Genomic DNA, 24153 nt, shown 5'->3' on the forward strand with positions numbered 1-24153 from the left:
TGTTTGTTATGGCTGTGGGTTACATATACAGTAGCTGCTGGTACTGGCTGAAACAAGGCAGGCAGTCCCACACAGCTACCGCGGAGCATGGCATCCGTCCTCTTAAACACAAGTGTGGGCGTCACTGTTAGAGTTCCACAGTACGGATGAAATGCATGCGGACGAATATGTTTCTAATTATGCTTTCAAACTTCGCTCTTTCCTCTCTCCCTCTCTCTTTCTTTCTCTCTTTCTTTCTCTCTCTCTCTCTCTCTCTCTCTCTTTCTGTCTCTCTCTCTCTTTATCTCTTTCTCTCTCACTCTCAGGAGGAACAGGACCAAGCGAGGAGTTCAGTGCTGGAGTTCTGTCTCTCCTCTGCCGATTAAAAAAAACACACACATGGGACCAACAGCTCAGCAAACCAAACCCCCATCTAGCTTCATGCATAAGACTTAGAAAAACTCAACTCAGACAACAACAGCAACAGCAACCCCCTGCAACTGAGGAACACAGGACCAACTCATGACTACCCTTAAAGCATAACGTCAACTACACATAAAACCAACAATAAAAATGGAAAACGACTACAAAAAAAATGAAATAAAAATAAAAACAAAAGAAATAAATACAGCACAGCACAGCATACAGCTTAGGCCAGAGCTCTGTCTACGGTGAGAAAGAGAGAGACAGAAAGAGAGAGTGAACAAGGGGAAGACAGACAGACAGAGAGAAAGGAAGAAGGAACGCCAGCCAGCCAGCCAGCCAGCCAGCCAGCCCCAAATGTATACAGGAATAGAAAAACTGCACTGCTCTGCTCAGCCCACAGGTGGCACTGTGGCCGTCATAACGTCGTTTTATTAATGCCATTATTGTACCACTGCCAGAGTCCGTTATACATGTATATAGAAACGGAAGGGGTATCATATGAGGGGTGGGGGTGGGCAGGGTGGGTGTTTGTGGGCAGGGTGGATATCAGCTACTTATGACGTGGGCCCGGGTACAGGGTGGGGTAGGGGAGGGGAGGGGAGGGGAGGGGAGGGGAGGGGAGGGGAGGGGACGCTAGGTACTGTAGGGAGGGAGGGAAGATGGTTGTGGTGTTGCTACGGAGACCGTTGGGTTTTAACTTCCTGTTTTACCTTAAACAGCAACTGCTAAGCAGTGTGGGTAAACCAGGTGTGAGGCGTGCCACTCACAGTACAGTAGAGGGGCCGCCACCACCTGGGCACCTGAGAGAAGAGGTCTGAAGCGTGGACAGGTGTGTGACACGTGCACAGGTGTAAAAGGGAGGGGTTGGGTTTTGGGGTTGTGGGTTTTGGGTGGGGGGCAGGATGCTGGAAGGGTATAGGAGATAACATCAGGTGTCTGAATATTGTCGGCCGTAGAGTTAGTTTTTCAATTGGTGGAAGTCGTTGAGCTCAGTAATTTCTGGGATGGGGAAACCTATCAGAAAAATATCTAACTGTATATATCATGTTTTAAAAAAAAATCAAATCAAAAAAAGCATTTGGGCAAATTTTTGGGATATATCATAATTATGATTTTATTATTGTTATTATTATTATTATTATTGCTCTATTTAATATTTATGATTTATGTGGTAGATGTTTTTTTTCTTTTTTAATTTACTTTTAATTATTTAATTTATTTTTTTCTCCTGAAATACTGCTGAGATTTAAAGATGAAGTCAATCACCTTTTTTAGAATATAATCTTTATTTCTAGTTATGATTATGACACATTAAGTCTAATGGTTCTTTATTTATTTGATCGCTGTTTTACATGTTAATTAAAAAAAAGCTAAATAAAAACGTGAAAATCACTGTGCCCCAGCGTAATCCTTCTGTTGATAAAGTCATGCATGTGTGTCTGAGGGAGAAAGGTGGTGCGTGTTAATGAAAGTTTAATACAATTAGTTGTGTATTTGAAGTGCAGTATCAACATTAATGTGGTCTAAGAACATGCAAAGGTACTAGAAAGAGGTCCAAAAAAGGCAGGAAAAAGCAGAGGCACTCTGAGATTTTAGAAAAATATAAAAAAAGCCTTTAATTTAACATGGCAAATTCAGTTTAAAAGCACATGGGCCTACGCGTTGCGGCAATATTGGCCTTCATATGGCCGCAACTTGCTTTTAAAAGCCATGTGCTTTTAAACTGAATTTGCCATGTTAAATTAAAGGCTTTTTAGAATATTTTTCTCAAATCTCAGAGTGCCTCTGCTTTTTCCTTCCTTTTTTTGGACCTACACTTCACCCGGTACAGATGAGCACCTGAGTAATATTACCCTGCAAAGTCTCCTGAGCGCTTCAAGCCCTTTAGTGTCTTCTCGGTACTAGAAAGAAGTTGAGGAAACATAAACTTGGGGTCCATTCCATTATCCCAACTCCTGTCCTCGACCTGTGCATGTGACCTCGAGCATCGCTGCACCCTGCCTCCGTGGAGAAAACAATAAAGTTTCCCCCGCTGTCGGCCTATAGCCGCGACATCATTGGGGGGATTTTTTCCCCATTCAACGTCCCGTTTGTAAATGAGATTACCTTTTGAATTGCGTTTTTGTCAGTCACCGAATTAAACTTGTCCTCAATGATGTCATTGCAAGGTCACAAGAAAAAGGGAGGACGGGAGTTTGGATAATGGACAGAACACATCGTCATAGACCATATGCAAAGTAAATAGGCCCTATGCAGTAGGTCATTGAAACTAGATAACTTCAAATGGCCAAAAGAATAATAAATGGCAAAATAGATAATACTGTTTGTGCATGTGTTCGCCTGCCTGCCCTGAGACTGTCTCCCTATTTGACAATGCACTTGATTCAAACCTGTCATTTCATAGTACTGATATGCAGTCGAAACTAAGGTAGTACAAGTGATTAGATGAAAAAGAAATAAGTCGATAGAATAATAAATGCCGAAAGAGGAATGTGTATGTGTACATGTGCGTAGGCCTACGCTTGTCTGCACCTGTCTCCCTATTTGACATGCACTTGATCACAGAGGCGGTTTTAGAAAATCTTAGGCCTTGGGCAAGGATCAAACCCCCCATAATAATTGATGATGTATAAATGCAGGAAAACAAATACCGTACTGTGAATTCTATGATGACGAGGCCCCTGATTGGATGATGCGCTGTGCAATGGCCCGACCTTGCTCAATGCAAAAACCGCCTATGCTTGATCCTAACCTGCTACTGTGTGTTGTGTAGTAATGTGCTGTGCTGTGCCCTAGGCTGTGTTCCAATAAACAGGTTGGGGTCACTGCAGGGCAGCGAGCGTGTCCTCGTCTCCTGCCCCTGGGTCCTCCCCTTAGCCTTGACCTCTAGCTGTTATGATGAGGGGGGTGACAGGGTGAGCCCCCTACCTGCTGGTGAATTGGTATTGAACCCCAGCAGCTCCCAGCATCTGAGTAATCTGTTTAAATAGTCGTATGGATTGAAGCTTTGGCCAAGCGGTCAACTGAAGCAGAAAGGGAGTAAGTCTTGTCAGCAGGGCTTGACACTAACGTTTTCGCTTGCCGGCCACTGGCTATTGGTTTTCCCGAGTCTATAGCCATCCAGCTATCCTACTAGCCACAATTCTTTTTTAATCATGATGCTGTACATCTTACCTCAGAAGATGAGGTGTTTAAAGCAAGAAGATGAGTTCATGGGTTTCCACATGGAAATAAAACAAGCAAATAGAAACTGAGTAACTGAGCTTTTTCTTGAACTTGAATACAAACAATTGATACACAAGGTGCAAAGTGCAGAATTTACCGTACATTACTCTGATTTGTCATACCAAGAAATAAGCTACCTGCCAAATTGGCTAGTGGCACTGAAATTGCTACCAGCCACAGCTAAGTTTTACCAGCATTTTGCCGGTTGGCAGGTGCTAGTGTCAAGCCCTGCTTGTCAGTATGAAATGTGAAGGTGACCCCACTGCTGGTGTATTGGAATAGACCAGCTCAAGGCATCTAGAATAATCTGTTTCAAATTACAATGATTTGAAGATCAGTCAGCTTTGGCGAAGAGGTCAACCAAAGCAGAACAGGAATAGGTCTTGTTGTCGGTATGTTTAAATTGAGAGCGAGACCCCCACAGCCAGTGAGGTGCGGTGGTATAGACCAGTGCAGCTGGAAGCCTACTGAGTGATCTGTGGAGATCAAATGTTAAGATCATTAAAGCACAGGTAGTCTTGTCAGTACGTAGCCTACAGTACATATGAACTGAGAAGGTGACCCCCTGGTGTGGTGGTGATGGATCACTCCTGCTCGCAGCTACGTGAGTAATCTGTGTCGATCAAATGTTTTGAAGATCAGTAAAGCTTTCGGCTAAGCAGTCAACTCGTGCAGAACAGAAGTGCTGTAGATCTGGTCTGTACGAAGACCTACTCATGAATTGAGAAGGAGACTCCACTGCTAGTGTATTACCATAAACCACTGCAGCTTTTTGAGTAATCTGTTCAAATCAAAAGTGTTATGATGATCAGTGAGCTTTGGCCAAGCTGTCAACTCAAGCAGAACGGGAGTACACAGGTCAGAATTCATGAATTGGAAATGTACCCTTGAAGAGAGATGTGTGATTCAGTCCTATCACAATGTATGTACGGTATAGGACGAGAAATATGTAGGTGTGTGTGCATGTGTGCGTGCGAGAGAGAGAGCGCCGGTCTCCAAATCACCACATTACTTTAAAATAACCCAATAGTTATCTTCATGGTTTATTATTAGAAAGGGTTGGCCAAGTGGACTACAGGACATCATGTTATCAATGGCAACAGGAAGAAAATGAGGCCCAGCACTCTGGATGGGACAGAATGAGTGCAGGACACTGCCCCAACAATACAGCCTGAAAACCAAATCAATCTGCAGCTCTAAAATATTGTGTCCATTACACCTCTTTTGGAACGTTTGAGGTGGATGGATATGTCAACTCTGTAATCTTATCCTATCCTAGAGACTCAAATATCAGAGGACCCCTAACTTGCCATTGCAGAAATCTCTCTAAACTGTTGCCAGTATGACAAGTACCCTCATCTTACAGTGTGATGGTAGGATTTCAGAGTTCGTTTTTTGTGTGATTAGTTTGGTTACATTCTCAACACAAACAAAATTCTGCGCACCCCCTGAATTTTCTGGCGCACCCCATGTTAAGAACCACTGCTGTAGACTAAACACAGGCACGTGGACTGGAAAACAGTTGGTGTATGGCAGGGCTGGGGAACCTTTTTCATTCGAGGGGCCACTACAAATTCCTCCAAGGGCCGTAAAAGTCATCCACACAAACCAGGATTTCCCCCTGCACGTATATTGATGGAGGCCAACTTTACAACAGACCCCACTTTCTCTAGGTCCCCTGAAATATACATTAATTGTATTGCAAATGTAATTTCTAAGATTCCTTTACAAAACATGTCATATTTCATGTGAAGCTGCATAACATTAAAATTATATCATAAACGGCCCTCGAGACATAGGTTCCCCACCCCTGGATGGCTTTACTAAAGTGCTTCATTAAGTAATATGGTATACAAGCTATATGTGAAAGCCAATTGGGAAAATCCAACTCCCATTGTCATTGTGACACAGCACTCCACAGCACACAAGTGAACACTGCACACAACGACATTGCATTTATACCTCACCCGTGCAAGGGGGCAGCCCTCAATGGCGCCCCTGGGGAGCAGTGCGGCGAGACGATACCATGCTCAGGGTACCTCAGTCATGGAGCAGGATGGGGGAGAGCACTGGTTGATAACTCCCCCCACCAACCTGGTGGGTCAGGAGTCGAACCGGCAACCTTTGGGATTACAAGTCTGATGCCCTAACAGCTTACCCATGACTGACTATACATGACTATTTAAACTAGCTTGAGAGCACTTCTGTCAGAATATTGTTTTTAATACTGGATTTCCCCTTGTTGCGCAAAGGCATAGGCCTAGGCATTGGGAAAACATTGAATTTCCTATCACTCTACTAGGCCAACTACTTCAAGACTGTAATGACTCTGATAATAACTGTGTATTTACTTGTTATTTATGTCAACATGATGACTCATCCCTATGGTCAGGCAACTAAATGTTTGTTCAACATGGCTATGGGTCGCCGCACCCTTTCGCCACAAAACTGAACTGAAAACCTGACACCAGCGATCAGCCATCATCAGCCTTCCATTTTACTGGCGCGCCCTGTAGCAGCAGCAAGGTTAAAGGCCCTCGTGGATGCGTCGTCAGAGCTTTGGGAAGAACCAAGAGTCGACTGCGACCTCTGGTGGCAAGACTGCTGTAACTCTTCACATTCCTACTGTTAAAATAGCTGTTACACGACTACATGCTGAATGCAGACGATGCCAGGATGATCACCAGGCGCTATTTAACTCCCACAAATGAAAACGATGTGTTAATTATCTGACATGGTCAAGCTAAAATTGCGAAATGCAATTAATTTGCATCTTGTCATTGGTTTTAGGCCTATGACAACTTGGATATGTTTTTATTTATCGCTGTTGTGATGTACTTCTCTCAAACAGCATTGTGCCTGGCCCTCTCGACCTATTGTTATGGCTGGCTTCTTTTGCGCGGTCAACATCAAAGAGGCGCAGAACAATTGATCACCCAGCGGTAAGAAGGTCAAACGCCTGTTGTTCTGGCGATGTTGGAGGTGGGGCGGGGAACTCCTTAAATAAAGAGAGTGCATTCATTCTTCTTTTGGTTACGTTTGTCTTTGGACGGAACTGATTAAGTGCTGAAAACTGGCTTCAGACTAAGCTACACATTCCATCGGTTACGCGGATTCGATGAGGTGGGATTCGTAGCCTATAATAACGTAGAGCTATTTCCCGGCTTGAGCTCAGCTTGTTCTTCCAACCCTTGCCTGCTTCACCGATTCTGATGCGTCCGAACACGCCCGCTAGGCTGCCTTGCCTCTTGCATGCCAGAGCCATCTAATAACAGAGTTACGCCACTCCCATAGACCTCTATGGACCAATCTTTCCACAGCAATGGCGGCTCTCATGGAGCCTCACGGAGAGTTAACATGGAAATCCCCATTGACTTTAGTTCTATTAGAAGTTACTTAGTTCCAGGAGGTGGCGGTATAACACAGAAAATGTGGTAAAGGTCATGTAATTTGTTTGTACTTAATCTTTGTTTGGTATGTGATGGTTCTGTGTTAGTTTCCAACGAACAGAAGTTAACTGTTAAGAAACATTTTAATCTACACGAATCACATCACCAACCGACTTCCTGGTCCCCGGTTTGCGCAACTCTGTTATTAGATGGCTCTGTTGCATGCCGTAAAACGTCACTTTAAATAGCCTGACTGCGCCCGCCCCGCCCCCACCCGTCTCCGTCGCTCCCGGCCCTTCACCGTCCGCCCGCCCGACACTCCAGCCGCCCCGACCGACGCCTATCTACTACCAGACATCCCCAGGAGTACCAGAGCATGACACTGCTACGAAAAAAATCCAAAGAAAAAAGACATGTCTAAGAGGAAATGAAATACTAACAGTTTACCAGGTTTGTCCTCGTCAATGGGAAGGACCAGCCACTATAAAAAGAAATTAAGAAGAAACTGCAAGAGAAGACTGAACAGTGAAGGGGGGTGGAAGTTGAGCTAAAGCTTAGCATTTTGCTACCTCTGCCCGTAATACTTTTTGGATTTTGGGGAGAAAATGCTAACTACTCGCGAAAGCAAGAAAATTGGCCTTTTGCGCAAGGCGCTCGCAGCGTAGTCGCCCTTACTTTGACGCTGTTTTGAACTCAGACATCACTGCGAGCTTCAGTCAACGCCAACCTTTTGTGCCTGAGATATTAGGCCCGTTTGCAATCACGCAGCAAAAGATTTGATCAAAACGTGATTTGCTTGGTCATAAAAAGGAGGGGATAACTGCGTCGCAACCAAGCTGGACACATCAGGACGACGAGATTTCAACAGCGGCAAAGAAGGTGGATCTATAGGTCTGTGGGTGGATCTACCTATTTTGACAGCGGGTGTACCAGGGCGCCCTCTCGTGGAATTAAATAATCATGGCGCTAATTCCATGACGTGCTTACCATCGTCGGCACATGTTTGTGAAATGCGAGACTCTCTCTAATTATCGGAGAGAAGTCGGGTGGTCTAGTGGTAAAGATACAGGTTACCACTCAGTGAATCATGGTACAAGTCTTATGTGATGATTTGGCTTCACTTCCATGTAATAATTCAGTTAATTAGTACTCACTTTAGGCTATTCATTTTGTGTTTTGGGACCAAAGTCGTCATTCAGATAGGACCGTTTTAAAATTACTTAACAGCGCCAACCCATGCTGCGAGGATTGAACCCAGGTGTTCAATATGTAGCTTTACCATGGCGCGCCAACCACAAAGGCCACTCTGTTTCGTGCACTTTCATACATAAAAGACAAGATACGTCTCTCGCAACTGGTCTGTTTCCACATTAACCATCAGCAACTAAAGACTCCCCGTGTTTCAGTGCAGTTTCGAACCGGGGACCTCATGAGTGGAAGTCAGGCGCGCAACCACTACTCTAACCGTCGAGCAGGCGGCCCGCGGAATAATACTGGATTTGTAACCTACGGCATACACTCCTAACGTGGCGAAGATGGAGCATCTGACGACAGGGTGGTTTGTTTCTTTTTTTTCTGTTGTAAGTGGGTTGTGCGACCATACATATGGATGATACCACTCTGAGTATGCTGCATTTGTGCATGAAATGCATTTCAGCATGTTGAAAATGAAGCACGTTCAACTACACACACATGAATCACATGAGCTATAAACACCAATCACGGCAGATTCCTCACATCATGGAGGAGGTCTTCTTGCCCGGCAGTAGGTTTCTGCTACTGCGGAGTTGCTTGACAAAACTTTTGTTCCCGCGATGGTTCAACGCCATGTGACACGACTGCCGCGCAGAGGTCACTCCCTTCAACTGCGTCTTGAACGGCAAATTCTAACCATGATGCTTCACGCGGACACACTGAGCATGCTCGCTGCCTAGCAAATTTTCAACTTCGTCAAAATTACGCCATCACGAACGCCCTTATTACCTGCCCGCCTGGCTGATCTGACGGAAGAAGGTATACCGTTACATGACATAACTGAACTATGTGTCTTTACTGTGTTTTTATGAAATGCTTGGCTGATGTGTGAAATATGGCAGATTTGACAGCGTAGCATATGTTACCAACCATGTTGCCAAATTAACAAATGTGCTAATCTCTGACGGTGAATATGAAGGAATGAACTCCGTATCCTTGGCCTGTATTGGCCTATCACTGATCGCCACCACCAACGTCATTCTTTGGATACAGCGCTTTAATCTTTGATGAGAATAATGATAAGTTACTGTATCCTTTGGTCACTTTGAGCTGTAGGTAGGCTACGCAACAGCTGTGAACGACACACTCAAGGCTTACATTTCCTGGCTCGGGCCATATTAAAACTGCCGTAAAGAGTTTTACGTGTGGCTGATACACGGAATTACACTCAAAGGTGTCTCCATTGTATTTGGCAAACTGGCTGTAAGTTAAAAGTCTGTGACTGCTGCAGCCGATTGCTCCACATGCAGGCGGGGGATAAGAATAGACTCCCCTGCGCAGCTTGGAGGTGTTTCAAGGCCATTCATACAGCTTGCCACCGCGTCTGCCCTAATTATTTGAATGAGAAAGTAGCAATCGCCACCTACAGTAGGCTTTACTGCCGCTATAGCACCTTGAGCAGGGATCTCTAGATAAGATAGCCCGAGATTGAAAAAAAAGCGCGTAGAGTGCTCTGACTAACCTCTGCGTAATAATGAAACAGGGAGTTGGCAATGGGTTACCCAGACTGAGCCTGTCAGTTAACAGCAAAGTGCATAACATTTACCACAGACCGAGTTTAGCTTCTGAGTAACTGGCCAAAATATGTCCTGCAGGCCGGAAATGGGTGATTGTACTGGTAGTAACTTTGGCACATTGGGAACCGATTACGCATACTACTGATGAAGGTCAGAAACATGTTCGGGGTTTCTCTGGACCGTTGGCAGCTGGGCCACCCAATGGGGTGCACGGTGTGGCACAGTCCCACCCTCCGAGTTTCATGTCTCCAGAGGTTTTAGGCAGCTGTTCACTGTCTGATTGACAGCTCGTAATAAATATATTATATCTCACCAACTGCCTTAGCAGCTATGCAGTGAAGTGATTGTTAGCAGTTACTGTTTAGGCTGTGTTGTTTGGAAACCTAACACTCTACATCAGACACAATACATCATGTAGTCACTAGACTGGCAGTGAATCATACTTTATTTGGTCTGTTGCCTGGAACTGGTATCGCCATGACTTGTTACTGTGTCCGTGAACAAGAATAAACAAAGTAGACTCTGATAGGGCATCCCCTACTCTTATGTGAGGTAGTGTTGCTTCTGTTGCCTCTGTTTAGGTTTAGGTTGAAGTCAGTGATTGGTGAGGAGAAGGGCTGAATACTGACAAGGACAAGGAGGAGAGGCATGTTTATTGTGCCAAAGACGCACCATTGCAACCAACCATGCACTGAATATTGAATATTCCAAGTGTCATTGGGTAACCTTCATAGTAGCCAGCCTATCACTTCACTCCACGGTCAGGAGGGCGGCGAAAAAGGGGATTGTCAGGGGGCAGCCGTAGCCTAACGGTTAGGACGGTGGTCTTAAGATCAGGGGGTTGCAGGTTTGAATCCCATCCTTACATCCCATTCCCATCCCTACACCTACATCAGTGGCTGAAGTGCCATTGAGCAAGGCACCGAACCCCACTGCTCCAGAGACTGTAACCAATACCCTGTAAATAACTAAGTCTCTTTGGATAAAAGTGTCAGTTAAAGGGACACTGTGTGAGATTTTTAGTTGTTTATTTCCAGAATTCATGCTGCCCATTCACTAATGTTACCTTTTTCATGAATACTTACCACCAGCATCAAATTCTAAGTATTCATTATGACTGGAAAAATTGCACTTTTCATACATGAAAAGGGGGATCTTCTCCATGGTCCGCCATTTTGAATTTCCAAAAATAGCCATTTTTAGCTGCAAAAATGACTCTACTTGAACCATACTAGAACATATTTATTTATTACTTAGTAAACCTTCATGTAAACATCAAATTTGGCAATAGGCAGCCCAGTTTCAGTGAGCAGCATAGTTGCAGTACCTTTTCTGACCATTTCCTGCACAGTGTCCCTTTAAGTGTAATGTAATATAGGCCTATATGGTAGAGAAAGTCTGTATGAACTCAGGAACCCTTCTGGCACCCACGGCTGGAAATTAACGTTGAAAATATGTTACCCTTTACCAGGCACCAACAAATAAATGGTGAAATTCACCAACCAGTCACGCGCAGTGAATCATTATAGTTTTTGTCAGAAATCTACCAGACACTCAGTTGGTGGCTGACGCCAGTTTCCATTCATGATCTTGAGTGCATCTTAATATGCGACCTTGCCTCCTCCACTTGCCTCCTCCACTCGCTTCTCGTCATGATGACATCACTGACAACAGCATTATATTTCAATATCTTGCAAAAGCTCAATTGTATAGTCTTTTTCTCATTTGCAATTGGGATGGTGAATGAAAAACAGTCCCTCAAAAGTTGTTGTGGCTAGGCTGACAGCTGGGAAACTTTATCGTTTTCTCCACAGAGGAGGGGCCAGGAGGCGGGACGAGGAGACAAGCACAAGTGGAGGAGGCAAGGTCACATATTGGGATGCACGCCTTGACATTCTTTCCCGCCTTCAGCACTGCTTATAGTGCCACCCGCCAGTGTTGCCAGAATGGCCGTCTGCGGGTAAAAATGGCATTTATCAGGAAAAACTGCCCAATTTTGGGCGATAGAAATCAATAGGATTGGCAGGATTTTGTGTTTCCAGGCGGGTTTTGGGCATTTTTTTTGGGCTGGAAATCATCAGCCTCATCTGGCAACCGTGCCACCCGCTCTTTGTCAGGTGTGCTGTATGTTTGAGGCCATGGGTCTGGAAGGCCGTTCATGGCTCTTGAGGTGGTCTTATCCGGCCCCCCGGTAGAATTGTAATGTTATGAAGTTTCACATGATATAATGTGACATGTTTTGTAAAGAGACCTTGGAAATTACATTTGCAATACAATTTCGTTATTTTTTTCAGGGGGCCCTAGTGAAGGTGTGGTCCGCCGGCCGCCTTCAATATAGGATATAAAGTGCAGGGGGGAAATCATGGCTTGGATTCATAGAATGGCTCTGTACTGGGAGGACTTTATAACATTTTAAGTGGCCCCTCGAAGTAAAAAAAAAAGGTTTTCCCACCCCTGCTTTAGGCCATGCCTGAGGCTAGTGTTCCCTTGCTTCAGCCATGTCCCAGGTGTATTCACATGCTGTCTGGATAGCCAGGGCTGTAGTGAATCGTCATAGCGTCATAGCGATCAAGCGTCATAGCGATCAAGCTATGACTGACATTGGTCATTATAGGCAGGTTATCCCAATGTATGTCATCAGACATTTTAGAAAAAAGATATTCAGAACCCCGCTCGGACAGTGCAAGTGAAATCGTAAATGGTCAAAGTTCAAGAGAGTCCCTGTGCACAAGCCCTCAATAATGCAGGTGCAGATGTGAGGCAGGAGAAGGTGAATCAATGTAAATGGCCCACGGTGTATAGATCGTGTAGTGTCATTTTTTATGTTTGCATAACATGACATTAGCTGAGTATTTTATACATGTTTATGTTGTATAAATCTTCATGTATCACAGGCTGCTTGGCCTGGTTATGGAGCTGTTTACACGTATATGGATCTTTTAGAACGCATTGGTTTTAAAAGTTTTAAAATCTGCATATCAAAAATCTGTCTTTAAAAATATGTTGAGTTTACACCTCAACAGGATAAAAAATATCCACATTTATACGGATACGTATAAACGGCAGTTCTGTTTGCTTCTGCTCAAGCCCCCCCCACCCCCTCCCCACTCTGGTGCGCTGATGGAGAGCCAGATGGAGCACGGCCTAATTGGTTGTAGTACATGTCTATCTGGTAATGAAATCACAGCAGAGAGAGAGAGAGAGAGAGAGAGAGAGAGAGAGAGAGAGAGAGAGAGGCCTTTGAGAGAGAGAGAGAGAGAGAGAGAGAGAGAGAGAGAGAGAGAGAGAGAGAGAGAGAGAGAGAGGCCTTTGAGAGAGAGAGAGAGAGAGTGGCCTTTGAGAGAGAGAGCCAGAGAGAGAGAGCAAGCGAGAGAAAGAGAAAGAAAGAAAGATGTGGGCCCTTGACTGGCTTTGAAAGCCCTTTAAAAAATCAATGCACCCCCAGTCCATGGGGCTCTCAAAGGAGGGCAAATTGAGTGTGCGGGGCAACTTGGGCATCCACCGGCACCCACTCCCCCACCCCCGCCGCACGCGCACACGCACACACACACACACACACTCACTCCCAAGTTCCTGTCTGGCTCCCGGGAAAGAAATGACCCTTGGAGCAGATCCCTGCCGTCCGTCCGTTCCCTTGGCAATGAATTATGGGATGGGGTAACCGGGAGCCAATCATTACACGCGCTGCGCTGCGCTGCCTGGACACGGCTCCATGCGGCCTCTCATCAGGAGAGAGTCAGTTGAGTTCAGTTGGACCTCTAATCATTGTCTGGTGGTTGACACAGTTTTGCCACTTAGTGATTTCTACCGTTTTCTCCTTGTCTTGATGGGCAACATGATCAGCTGGGGGAAAGAAGGAGTCGCACACAGGAGCTGAATGCTCTTCAGTGAAACTGTATTATAAATGCAGAAAATGAAGAAAACCAAAGCAAAAGTGGGATGACGAACGTTTCGGGTCTAGCCCATCGTCACAGTGTTCCCAATTTGAGGATCATTGACGATCAGGTGATCAGATCTATCTGTGCCAAATGGGGGGGTGATGAGCTTAAAGCCACACCGTGCCCAAGGCCAAGCAAAACATGACCTACCTGAGCACTTTGACAGAGAAAGAATCGTAAACCCTCGTAGATTTTAATAAATGTCTGTGCTAGGCCCTGCCGTGTCCAAATCGTAGGTCACTCGTTTGCCCTGCGACTGACCCCGGTTTGATTCCCGGCCCGGGTCCTTTGCCGGCCCTTCCCCGTCTCTCTCTCCCCACTCGCTTCCTGTCACCACCACCAAGTCAAAAAGACCAAAAAAATATATTTTTAAAAAAATGAAATGCCTAAACCCTTATACTGTAGACTTTAACCCTTTCAGAAGTACCATCACATATGTGTTAAGAATTGTGGGTTGTCACTATGATGTCACAAACCCTCTGCCAGATTTTTAACACAGAGTTCTGTGGGAGCTATAGAATGTTTGGGTAAAATTCTAGAACTGGGGAAAAATCCTTACTCCTCAAAGGGTTAAGAAATGTCTGTGCTCTTCATAGACTCTCTTCATAGACTCTTCATAAAAAAATGCCTGTGTTCCTCTTAAGTGTGGTCCATTCCCGTACCCTGAGATGAAGTTACTCTTCAAGCTATTGATTAGAAAAGCAAAAGCATTATACTGTAGATTACATTACATTACACAAGACTAGACTCTGCAGATGCTTTCATCCAAAGTCCCTCTCGGAGGAGGATATGAACAAGCTGCTTACTGTCACGAAAGGAAGCCGGAGAGGAGAGGAGAGGAGACGGGAGGATTGAATGACTCAATCTGAGCATGCCCATGGGGCTGGGGCTTGGGTTGTCATTCAAGTCCGAGTGCACCGTCTTGACCATGGAATCAACACAGCGTCTTGTGTACAGCTGAGCTGTTTGCCTGGAAAAGACTTCTAAATAGACTCCTAAATATTTACTCGTACACAGAGTTTAACAACAATTTTTCCAAGGAACCATCGCACCTTTCAACTAGGAAAGCACTCAAGGCAGCTCAGACCTTCTCTTTTTAAAAAAAACGAGTCAATTTGAGCCTGTGTGTATACCAACACGTTGCCGAAATATCAGAGCATCATTTTTGCGGGATATTTTGCAAATCAACAAACAAACAAATTAACACGGAAATAGAACATCTACACCATCTAAATCAGCATTTTGGCACTATTATTGCTGTGGCATTTCTATTTAAAGGAAACTCAACATCTACTGTACACCTGAGGAGTTTGATTAAAGGAGAACCTGTAAATCTGTGTTGGGTAGATTTAGAAGCGGTAACAGGAGTTGCTCGTCTGCTTACAAGTTTTGCCCCTTTCCTGAGTGTGTGACCGGACTGGGACGTTACTGTTTCGAGCCATTGATGAGAAAAGTAAAAGCTTGAGCGTGACAAAGGAGAGCGGGAGAGATGGATGCGGGATTGAATGCTGTCCTTATTGGCCCTCTGTGGGCAGCACAGAGGAAGCTGTGATGGGACGGGCTATTGTTCTGTCCCAGTTCAATGTGGATAACTCAGTGTACGTTACAGCCGGACATCAGCTTTATCAAAGAGGCCTCTGTTCTTCCCTCAACCCATGGCTTTGTCTCTCTCTCTCTCTCTCTCTCTCTCTCTCTCTCTCTCTCTCTCTCTCTCTCCTCTCCTCTCCTCTCTTCTCTCTCTCTCCTCTCTTCTCTCTCTCTCCTCTCTCTCTCTCTCTCTCTCTCTGTCTGTCTGTCTGTCTGTCTGTCTCTTCTCTCTCTCTCCTCTCTCTCTCTCTCTCTCTCATTCTCTCTCTCTCTCTCTCCCCTCTCTCTCTCCTCCTCTCTCTCTCTCTCTCTCTCTCTCTCTCTCTCTCTCTCTCTCTCTCTCTCTCTGTCTGTCTGTCGCTCTTTCACTCAATCTCTTTCTCTGACTCACTGTATGTCCTTCCTTTTTGCTCTCTCCCACTTCTTTTGTTTCTCTCTTTTTTCCCACTTGTTCTCCACCTCTCCTCCACCTCACTCTCTTGGCCTCTTTGTCTGTCTCCCTCTCTCTTTTAATACCTTTCTCTGTTTTGTTTTCTGTCTCTCTCGCCACCCCTCCAATCTCTCTCTGTATCTTTTTCTGCATTCTTCCGTCTTTCCCTTCTCTGTCTCTCTCTGTCTCTCTCTGTCTCTCTGTCTTTCTCTCTCTCTCTCTCTCTCTCTCTCTCTCTCTCTCTCTCTCTCTCTCTCTCCCTCCCTCCCTGTAGGATGCTGCAGGGTCTCCGTGCGTGGTTCTGGCAGGACTGGATCTGGTTCCCGGCGGGGTTGGGCTGGGCCGACCTGCAGAATAAAGATGGCAAGGTGTTCGGCCAGATCGAAGACCTCTGGGTGACGGTGCCCATCGCACTATGCTTCCTCGTCATTCGCCAGGTCTTCGAGTGGTCAGTGTCGCACACATGCACACACACGCACACAACCGCCAGTTCACAAGCATTCACTTTCTGTGACATAAGTGTCTCTCAACTCTGCCCGTTTCTCATTCATACACTTACTTGCTACTTCTCTCAAAAGTTATTTTCTTGGTACATGTCTCTACACCTCAATACTTTACACACACACTTGTAGTACATTCCCATTGCCATTGATCTCCACACTTGCATGCACAACACACACACACACACACACACACACACACACACACACACACACACACACACACACACACACACACACACACACACACACACACACACACACACACACACACACACACACACACACCTGCATATCCAGGTGTGCATGGTGTAATCCCACCCACAGTATTACACCACATGTGCATATTATACCTTATATACTAATCACAGTGCTCCCTTGTCATTCAGTACCTGTTTGAGTGGTCATGCACGCACGCACGCATGCACACAAGCAAATGAATGCACTCTCACCTGATGTCGTAAACTTAAACTGCAACAGAAGACTACAAGGATGTTCTTTCTCATTTGCATCGAGTGACCTGTGATTGTGTGACAGTGCAGCGTAATTGCAGTTTGTCAGCCTAAGCTGACCTGGGCAGGACTGCTAGACACTCTAGAGCGTATATACAGTCATTGGTCTAGACCAGTGGTCAGGGCCCTAAATTAAACATTTTCACCACCAGCCAAATTGGCTAGTAGATGTTAATCTTACTAGCCAAACACACACTCATTAATAGGTCAAAGTGGTAAGTGTAAGTTGGTCTTTCCTACCAGTCAAACTCAAATTTCACCAGCATTTGGCCGGTTGGTTGGTGTTTATTTAGAGCCCTGCCAGTAGTTCTCAGCCTTTTTTGAGTAAACACCCCCTTGACCTAATCATAGCCCTCCCAATGCACCCTTGACCTAATCATAGCCCTCCCAATGCACCCTTGACCTCATCATTAGCCTGCCAACGCCATCCTTAGTATTATAAAAAGAAAATGGACTAATGCCCCGCAATGGCAACAAAGCACCTCCCCCCTCAGCTGTATCCTTGTCAACGCCCACCCAAGGGCTCCCTAACACCCACTGGAGGATGTAGTGCCCCCGTTGAGAAACACTAGTCTAGACTGTAAATACAGGGCCCTTCTCAAAACCTAGGACTGTGTCCTTCCAAGTGTATCAGTCTACGGTAATTAGTCACACCCAGTGATTGGATATTCTGTAGAGTTCACCAAAGAGTATCCAATCACTGGGCGTGATAAATTAGGCTGATACACTTGGAAGGACACTGTGCTAGGTTTTGAGAAAGGCCCACAGTCATTGGTCTAGAGGAAGAGCAAGCAGACTGGCATATGAATGCAACATCAGCAGGACTACACAGCACACAAGACTCACTGGCAGACACAGACACTCTTCATAGCACAGCAAATACACATGCTCTCCCACACACACAAATGTACACAGATGTGTACACAGATGTGTACACACACACTCACACACTCTCTCTCTCCATTGTTACCTTAAAGGGACACTGTGCAGGAAATGGTCAAAAAAGGTACTGCAACTATGCTGCTCATTGAAACTAGGCTCCCTATTACCAAATTTGATCTTTACATGAAAGTTTACGAAGTAATAAACAAATATTAACTAGTATGGTCCAATTACAGTCATTTTTGCAGCTAAAAGTGGCTATTTTAGGAAATTCAAAATGGCGGACCCCCCCTTTTCATGTATGAAAAATGCAATTTTCCTAGTCATAATGAACACTTAGAATTTGATGGTGGTGGTAAGTATTCATGAAAAAGGTAACATTAGTGAGTGGGCAGCATGAATTCTGAAAATGAACAACAAAAAATCTCACACAGTGTCCCTTTAAAATAACAGAGCATTAGAAAGCACCTCACCCCTGATTATTTATACAGCTCTCTCTCTCTCTCTCTCTCTCTCTCTCTCTCTCTCTCTCTCTCTCTCTCTCTCTCTCTCTCTCTCTCTCTCTCTCTCTCTCTCTCTCTCTTTTTCTCTCTCTCTCTCTCTCTCTCTCTCTCTCTCTCTCTCTCTCTCTCTCTGTTGCACAGGAATACACTCGCAGGCACAGAGACACACAAACACATAGGTTCAGATGTACCACATAAACATACTGCACATTCAAATGAAAACTCACACATTCTCTTATTATATTCCACACAGATCCTATCCATATAATTAGAATGTCATGAAAAAGTTGATTTATTTATAATGTGAATTCCTCAATTAATGTTTTTTTGGAGCTGGAAGGCCAAAATATGTAAAAATAAACAAATGAATGATTGGAATAGTTCAAAATGTGGGCAGTGCATCTACAATCCATAAAAATAAACATTTTTGATGGAATGATGGAAATAAATCAACATTTTCATGATATTCTAATTAAATTTCCGAGATCTGTATACTCATCATATGCACACCTCTAAGGGGAGTGTGTCGAGGTGACCTTTGCCATAATGAAAGCATAGGGCGCCAGCAGGCCTGTTGTTCTGCTCTGGCTCCCTCTGACTAGTCAGATTACTGCTCGTCACTATCCCATTCTTCTCTCTACGCCTCACCCCATTCTCTAGCTCTCACACAGACACTAAATACCTAGAGCTCCATTGTTACCTTAAAATAACAAAGCATTAGAAAGCCTTCGCCGTCTGATTATTTATACAGCTCTCTCTCGCTCTCTCTCTCTCTCTCTCTCTCTCTCTGTCTCTATCTCTCTCTCTCTTTCACACACAAACACAAACACACACACACACACACACACACACACACACACACACACACACACACACACACACACACACACACACACACACACACACACACGAATGTGCATATATCTCAGATGTCATACACACATCTCGCATGCATGCAGATTGACACAGACGTGCACATAGACAAACACGCACACATGCACACAAAATCACATTCCCAGGAAGCGATTTGTATTATGTTCAAGCCTCAAGGTGTGTTTGGTTTTGAGACCAGTAATCGGTTACATTCTTGTGTGTTAGGTGAGGTCAGCTGTGTTCTCTTCATTGCTAGATTGTGATTGGCTGGTTTTTGTGTCTCTGATGTGATGTCACAGGAAAGTAGCCACTCCTCTGGCTTCACTCTTGGGCGTCCGGGAGAAAAGTCGCGTCGAGGCCTCCCACAATCCTTTGCTTGAGTCCTACTTCAGGTCCACGTCCAAGCACCCTGCTCAGGTAACAGCACACACAGATATACAGATGGTCAACATCCTGGTCGCGTTCCAATATGCAACCTTGCGTCCTCCACTTGTGCTTGTGGCCTCGTACCAGGAAGTAATACTGTATGTCATGATGACATCACTGACAACAGCATTATATTTCAATATCTTGCAAAAGCTCAGTTGTAAAGTCATTTTTTCATTTTCAAAACTGGATGGTGAATGAAGAGTAGCCCTCAAAAAATTGCTTGACTGCCAGTTGGAAAACTTAATTGTTTTGTCCACGGAGGCGGGGCATCAGCAAAACGTGAGGTCACAAGCACAAGTGGAGGACACAAGGTCGCATATTGGAATGTACCCACAGACTCGCACAGCCCCATGTTTTATTTGAACATATTTTACACAAATTGCAAGCAAATTGCGTTAACATGGATGCTTACATTAAAAGGCAGCATTAATGCCTGAGGGAACAACATTGTTTTGTTGCGAAACAGCTATTTTATTGCACAACTACAGAAATGTCGACCTCTCTTGACTCTCTGTCCAGTCACCCCGTCTTTTCTTGTGCCCGACATGATTCCACAATCTCTAATTAATATACACCCCCCCTTCCTAGCCCCCCCCCCCCAAAAAAAAAAACCTCTCTCTTTCCCCACCCCAAATCCCCCTCTGTCCTCTCTGCAATTTTGACAGCTGTCATTAATTATTCCCTGCAATTAACATTGACCGACAACCGCGGTCAGTTCAGCCACAAACTCAACATTAACAACCACATATCCGGACTGAACTCGCAGCAACCACTCGCACCCATAATGCAATTCAAATACTGAACATCCTGAGTCGACATGGGAGTCTCTTTTTTTTATCCATCATGTTGTCGCATCAACTGCAATTTTATTTTAACTCCCTTGAAGGACTGAACAGCCGAAAAGCTGAAAGAACTATTGCCTTAATGTCTATTTATGGGTTTTTTTCCTCTATTGATTAATGTGCACTATACCCCGCTTTTTCAATGTTTGTATCTAATCTTTTATTACAATAAAAAATAAATACATAAATAAATGTTGTCGCATCATGGCGTCACAGCTACTGCCCATGCGCACCGTGTCCTCAGGCTACGCCTCCGTACTACACCGTGGCCAATGCGTTTTCCAGGGAGTGTTCTCATCCAATCTAATGTCTTTTGCTCCAGACTGCAGTGGTGAGCCTTAGTAAGCAGAATGGCTGCTCGGAGCGGCAGGTGCAGAGATGGTTCCGGCGGCGGCGCAACCAGGAGCGGCCCAACAAACTAAAGAAGTTTCGGGAGGCCAGGTACTCACATAGCCAGGCCATAGTCAGTTGCCTTAACATGCTTTATTTTAGCTTATCTTGTCTTCGCAAAGCATAGCACAGCATAGGCTATATAGCCTAACGCAACTTTACTTGTCATGGCCCTGTTGGTTTGCCTCCACATGTCCTTCTGCTACAGCTGCCAATGCACCCTGTATCCTCGCCTAAAAGTTCAGCACTTGGCTCAGTCATAACTGGGGCTTTTGCTGGGGGTTAAAGGCTGTTTATCCACCTTCAAAACAGCAAAACAGCATTTCTACACTCTTTACTAACAGTGTGTGGGTCTTTTTTCTTAATATATTGCAGCTGAAACGCTTCCGAAACCAGAGCGACTTGCCGTGCATTAGCTACAGAGACCATATTTTCACCATACAATCATATTTGAGCTATTGTACAACCAGAGACAATACAGGAAGAGATTGGAGTGTAATACATTAGACCAGCTATTCCTTCACTCACCTGTTAATTGAACTAGGTGCGTCATTGCTTGAAACATGCATTGATATTTGAAATGATTGCCTTGCCATACTTAAGTCTTGAAGAGACTTGCAATCGTGATGGTCAGACAAGGCAACACCTAGTACCAAGTGCAAACAAATGAAGTGAATATGTCATTGTGGTGAACCTCAGTTTGTGCATTTGCTTGTGAAGTCGACGTGAGTGATGTGAAAATTTGCCTGTTGTTGTTGTGTTGGTGACATTCGGTGATCTGTGGACATCGCTGTGTGTGTTTCTGAATGTTGTGTATTGGTGACTGTGAGTGATCTTGTGGTGGTGTAAAGTTTTCGAGCCAAGTGCTTAAAGGAACCCTATGTTTGCTGCGTTAATATGCTGTTTGAATCATTTCAGACGATCTTGTCTAATCCAGGTTCAGTGTGATCTATTCTAGGCCAACAGCAGATCGGCTTAATGAATTCAAAAACAGCTTTAACGCTAAAGGAGTAGGAAAATTACCCTCAAAAAACTTTTCTGGTTACACTTCATTGAAAGGGGTCTACTTAAGGTTGGCTTGTAACCAGCGCAAGATTTGACACGACACGTCAGGAACATTAATGACACGTTTGACGTTATTGATATTTATGACGCTTGTTATAATATGTCATCTGTTTTTTGAAATGTGAAGTTAACATTTTTTGAGTGTCATTCCAAGAACGGAACGATGAATTCTGATAGCAGTCATGAACATTGATAATGTGTTGATAATGTTCCTGATATGTGCCATGGCATTCTTTATGACGACGGTTACATTCAGAACGTTATGTAGACCCCTTCAAAGAAAGTGTTACCAACTTTTCCTACAAAGTTGATTGTTCCTTTAATGACAGTGTGCACAGATTGATGATGGTGTCTAGTAGATTGTGAATATTGTGTTTGCCTGTGTGTTAGAGTCCCATCCTGAGGTCGTTTTATTTCTGTGGTTGTTTGTTTCTCTTACAGCTGGAGATTCACATTTTACCTTCTTGCTTTCTTTGCTGGCCTAGGTGTTCTCATCGACGTGAGTATATCCTCAGACGAAAGGGCTCCTTTTTTTACATCTCTGTGGCTTGTTGATGTGTTTAAAGCAACACTGTGTAGTTATTCCGGACTTATAATGATTCCGAGATCATAATGATTGCTTATTAACTTGTAACATTGTGGGAGGTACATCTGGGGTGCGTTTCTCGAAAGCGTAGTTGTTAGCCAGTTAGCAACTTCGATGGTTGTCAATGGGAAATTGCATTGCAAACAACAAAGTAGCTAATGTAGTTAGCAGCTATGGTTTCGAGAAATGCACCCCTGATTTGCTACCCACTATGGGCTATAACATCACTAAGCACGTTTGAATGATACAGCCAGTATCGCCAGGTTCCCTAGTTCGAATGACAGACAATCATGCTTCTAACTTGTAGGCGACAGAAGAGGAATAGCTGCTCAATGTTGCTTTACTATCCCTTGTTATACATGCTGGACCATCTCGCTACAGTGGTTCCCAAACTTTTAATGCTGCGACCCCATTTTGGAATATCTTTGCAACCCCCACCCCCCATATTCCAAACATCTATTTGTTTGGTGTTGCAAAATGTTAATTTTAATTCACAGGAAAAGCGAATATTGTTAATCGTACAAGTGAATTGAGTTACTAACCAATTTATGGAATTATGTTAGGTTAGGTGTTAACCTATGTCAGGTGTTTACTTATGTTTATGTTCATTTTAATTCACAGGAAAAGCGAATATTGTTAATTGTACAAGTGAATTGAGTTACTAACCAATTTATGGAATTATGTTAGGTTAGGTGTTAACCTATGTCAGGTGTTTACTTATCTCTTACTTATCACCCCCCCCCCCCCCACCCTAAGGGTCCTGACCCCCAGTTTGGGAACCACTGATCTATTGTTGTATGATGTGCTCTGAATTGACGTATGAAGCAGTGCCATCATCATCTCTCTCTTGTCTTCTGTCTGTCCGTCCGTTTCCAGAAACCCTGGTTTTATGAAAAAGAGGAGATGTGGAAAGACTTCCCTAAAATGGTGAGCCGATAGCCGTCATTGTCAGTGTTCATTCATGAGAGGTGGTGGAGGTGCATTCACACTATCGCCTAATGATTCTCACAGTTCTTAACTGGGTGCTGAATCCCACATAAACCATAAATGAATGAGTGAAGGACAGCACTCTTCGGATTTTTTCTTAGTTCATTCGCCCACAAACGTTTTTGGCAGAGCCTTTCTTTAGCGTGCAATGGCGATTTTTTTGAATATGTTTTTATTTATTTGTTTTGTCTTGTTCCCCTTCCCCCTGTATGCAGCCCCTGATAGAGTCCCAGTACTGGTACTACATGATCGAGCTGGGATTCTACCTGTCCCTTCTCTTCAGCGTGGCTTCAGACGTCAAGCGCAAAGTAAGTGCTGGCTCAGACAAAGTGAAAGAAAATTCTGTATTTTAATAGTCTGTGATTTAGAACTATACTTTTCGGTCTTCTGAGGTCAGTGGGTTGAATCAACAAAAGTAGGCCTACAACCGATTATCCACGTATCCACAGGCACAGCTATGAATGTCTTACCTTACTGTTGGTCGTCTGGGGATAGCTGAGGATTTGCATTTGTTTGAGGGGTCTTGTGTCTTATAAAGACGTCAAGGCCTGGCCTAGTTTAAGAGTTAATTTGTGATGACGTATCTGGTTGTGTAGACTAAATTTGAGAAGCTCTGTTATCATGACGTTAAAGCTGCATGACTGGGACACACACACACACACACACACACACACACACACACACACACACACACACACACACACACACACACACACACACACACACACACACACACACACACACACACACACACACACACACACACACACACACACACACACAGAGTTAACTGACAACATATTGAAGTGTGAGACTGTTACTTCCCCCTCTTTGGCGCT

General features: G+C 44.4%; 2 protein-coding genes across 7 annotated transcripts in view; both read left to right on the top strand.

The window, feature by feature from the left end:
- The window catches only part of celf3a (cugbp, Elav-like family member 3a), a 60876-nt gene extending 59983 nt beyond the window's left edge, over positions 1 to 893 (top strand). For all 6 annotated transcript variants that reach the window (XR_010032233.1, XM_063185823.1, XM_063185826.1 and 3 more), the window contains one exon: positions 306 to 893. The gene's annotated coding sequence lies outside the window, so the exon portion shown is untranslated. The remainder of the gene's footprint in view (positions 1 to 305) is intronic.
- A 6445-nt stretch (positions 894 to 7338) lies between these two features.
- The window catches only part of cers2a (ceramide synthase 2a), a 28423-nt gene continuing 11608 nt past the window's right edge, over positions 7339 to 24153 (top strand). Inside the window, exons 1-8 of the mRNA XM_063185829.1 lie at positions 7339 to 7761; positions 8997 to 9032; positions 16020 to 16193; positions 19315 to 19432; positions 20609 to 20727; positions 22183 to 22240; positions 23204 to 23254; positions 23530 to 23622. Coding sequence (XP_063041899.1) covers positions 16021 to 16193; positions 19315 to 19432; positions 20609 to 20727; positions 22183 to 22240; positions 23204 to 23254; positions 23530 to 23622 — 612 coding nt within the window. The 5' untranslated portion in view covers positions 7339 to 7761; positions 8997 to 9032; position 16020. The remainder of the gene's footprint in view (positions 7762 to 8996; positions 9033 to 16019; positions 16194 to 19314; positions 19433 to 20608; positions 20728 to 22182; positions 22241 to 23203; positions 23255 to 23529; positions 23623 to 24153) is intronic.

Source organism: Engraulis encrasicolus, chromosome 20, assembly GCF_034702125.1.
Source record: "Engraulis encrasicolus isolate BLACKSEA-1 chromosome 20, IST_EnEncr_1.0, whole genome shotgun sequence".
NCBI classification, from domain to species: domain Eukaryota; kingdom Metazoa; phylum Chordata; class Actinopteri; order Clupeiformes; family Engraulidae; genus Engraulis; species Engraulis encrasicolus.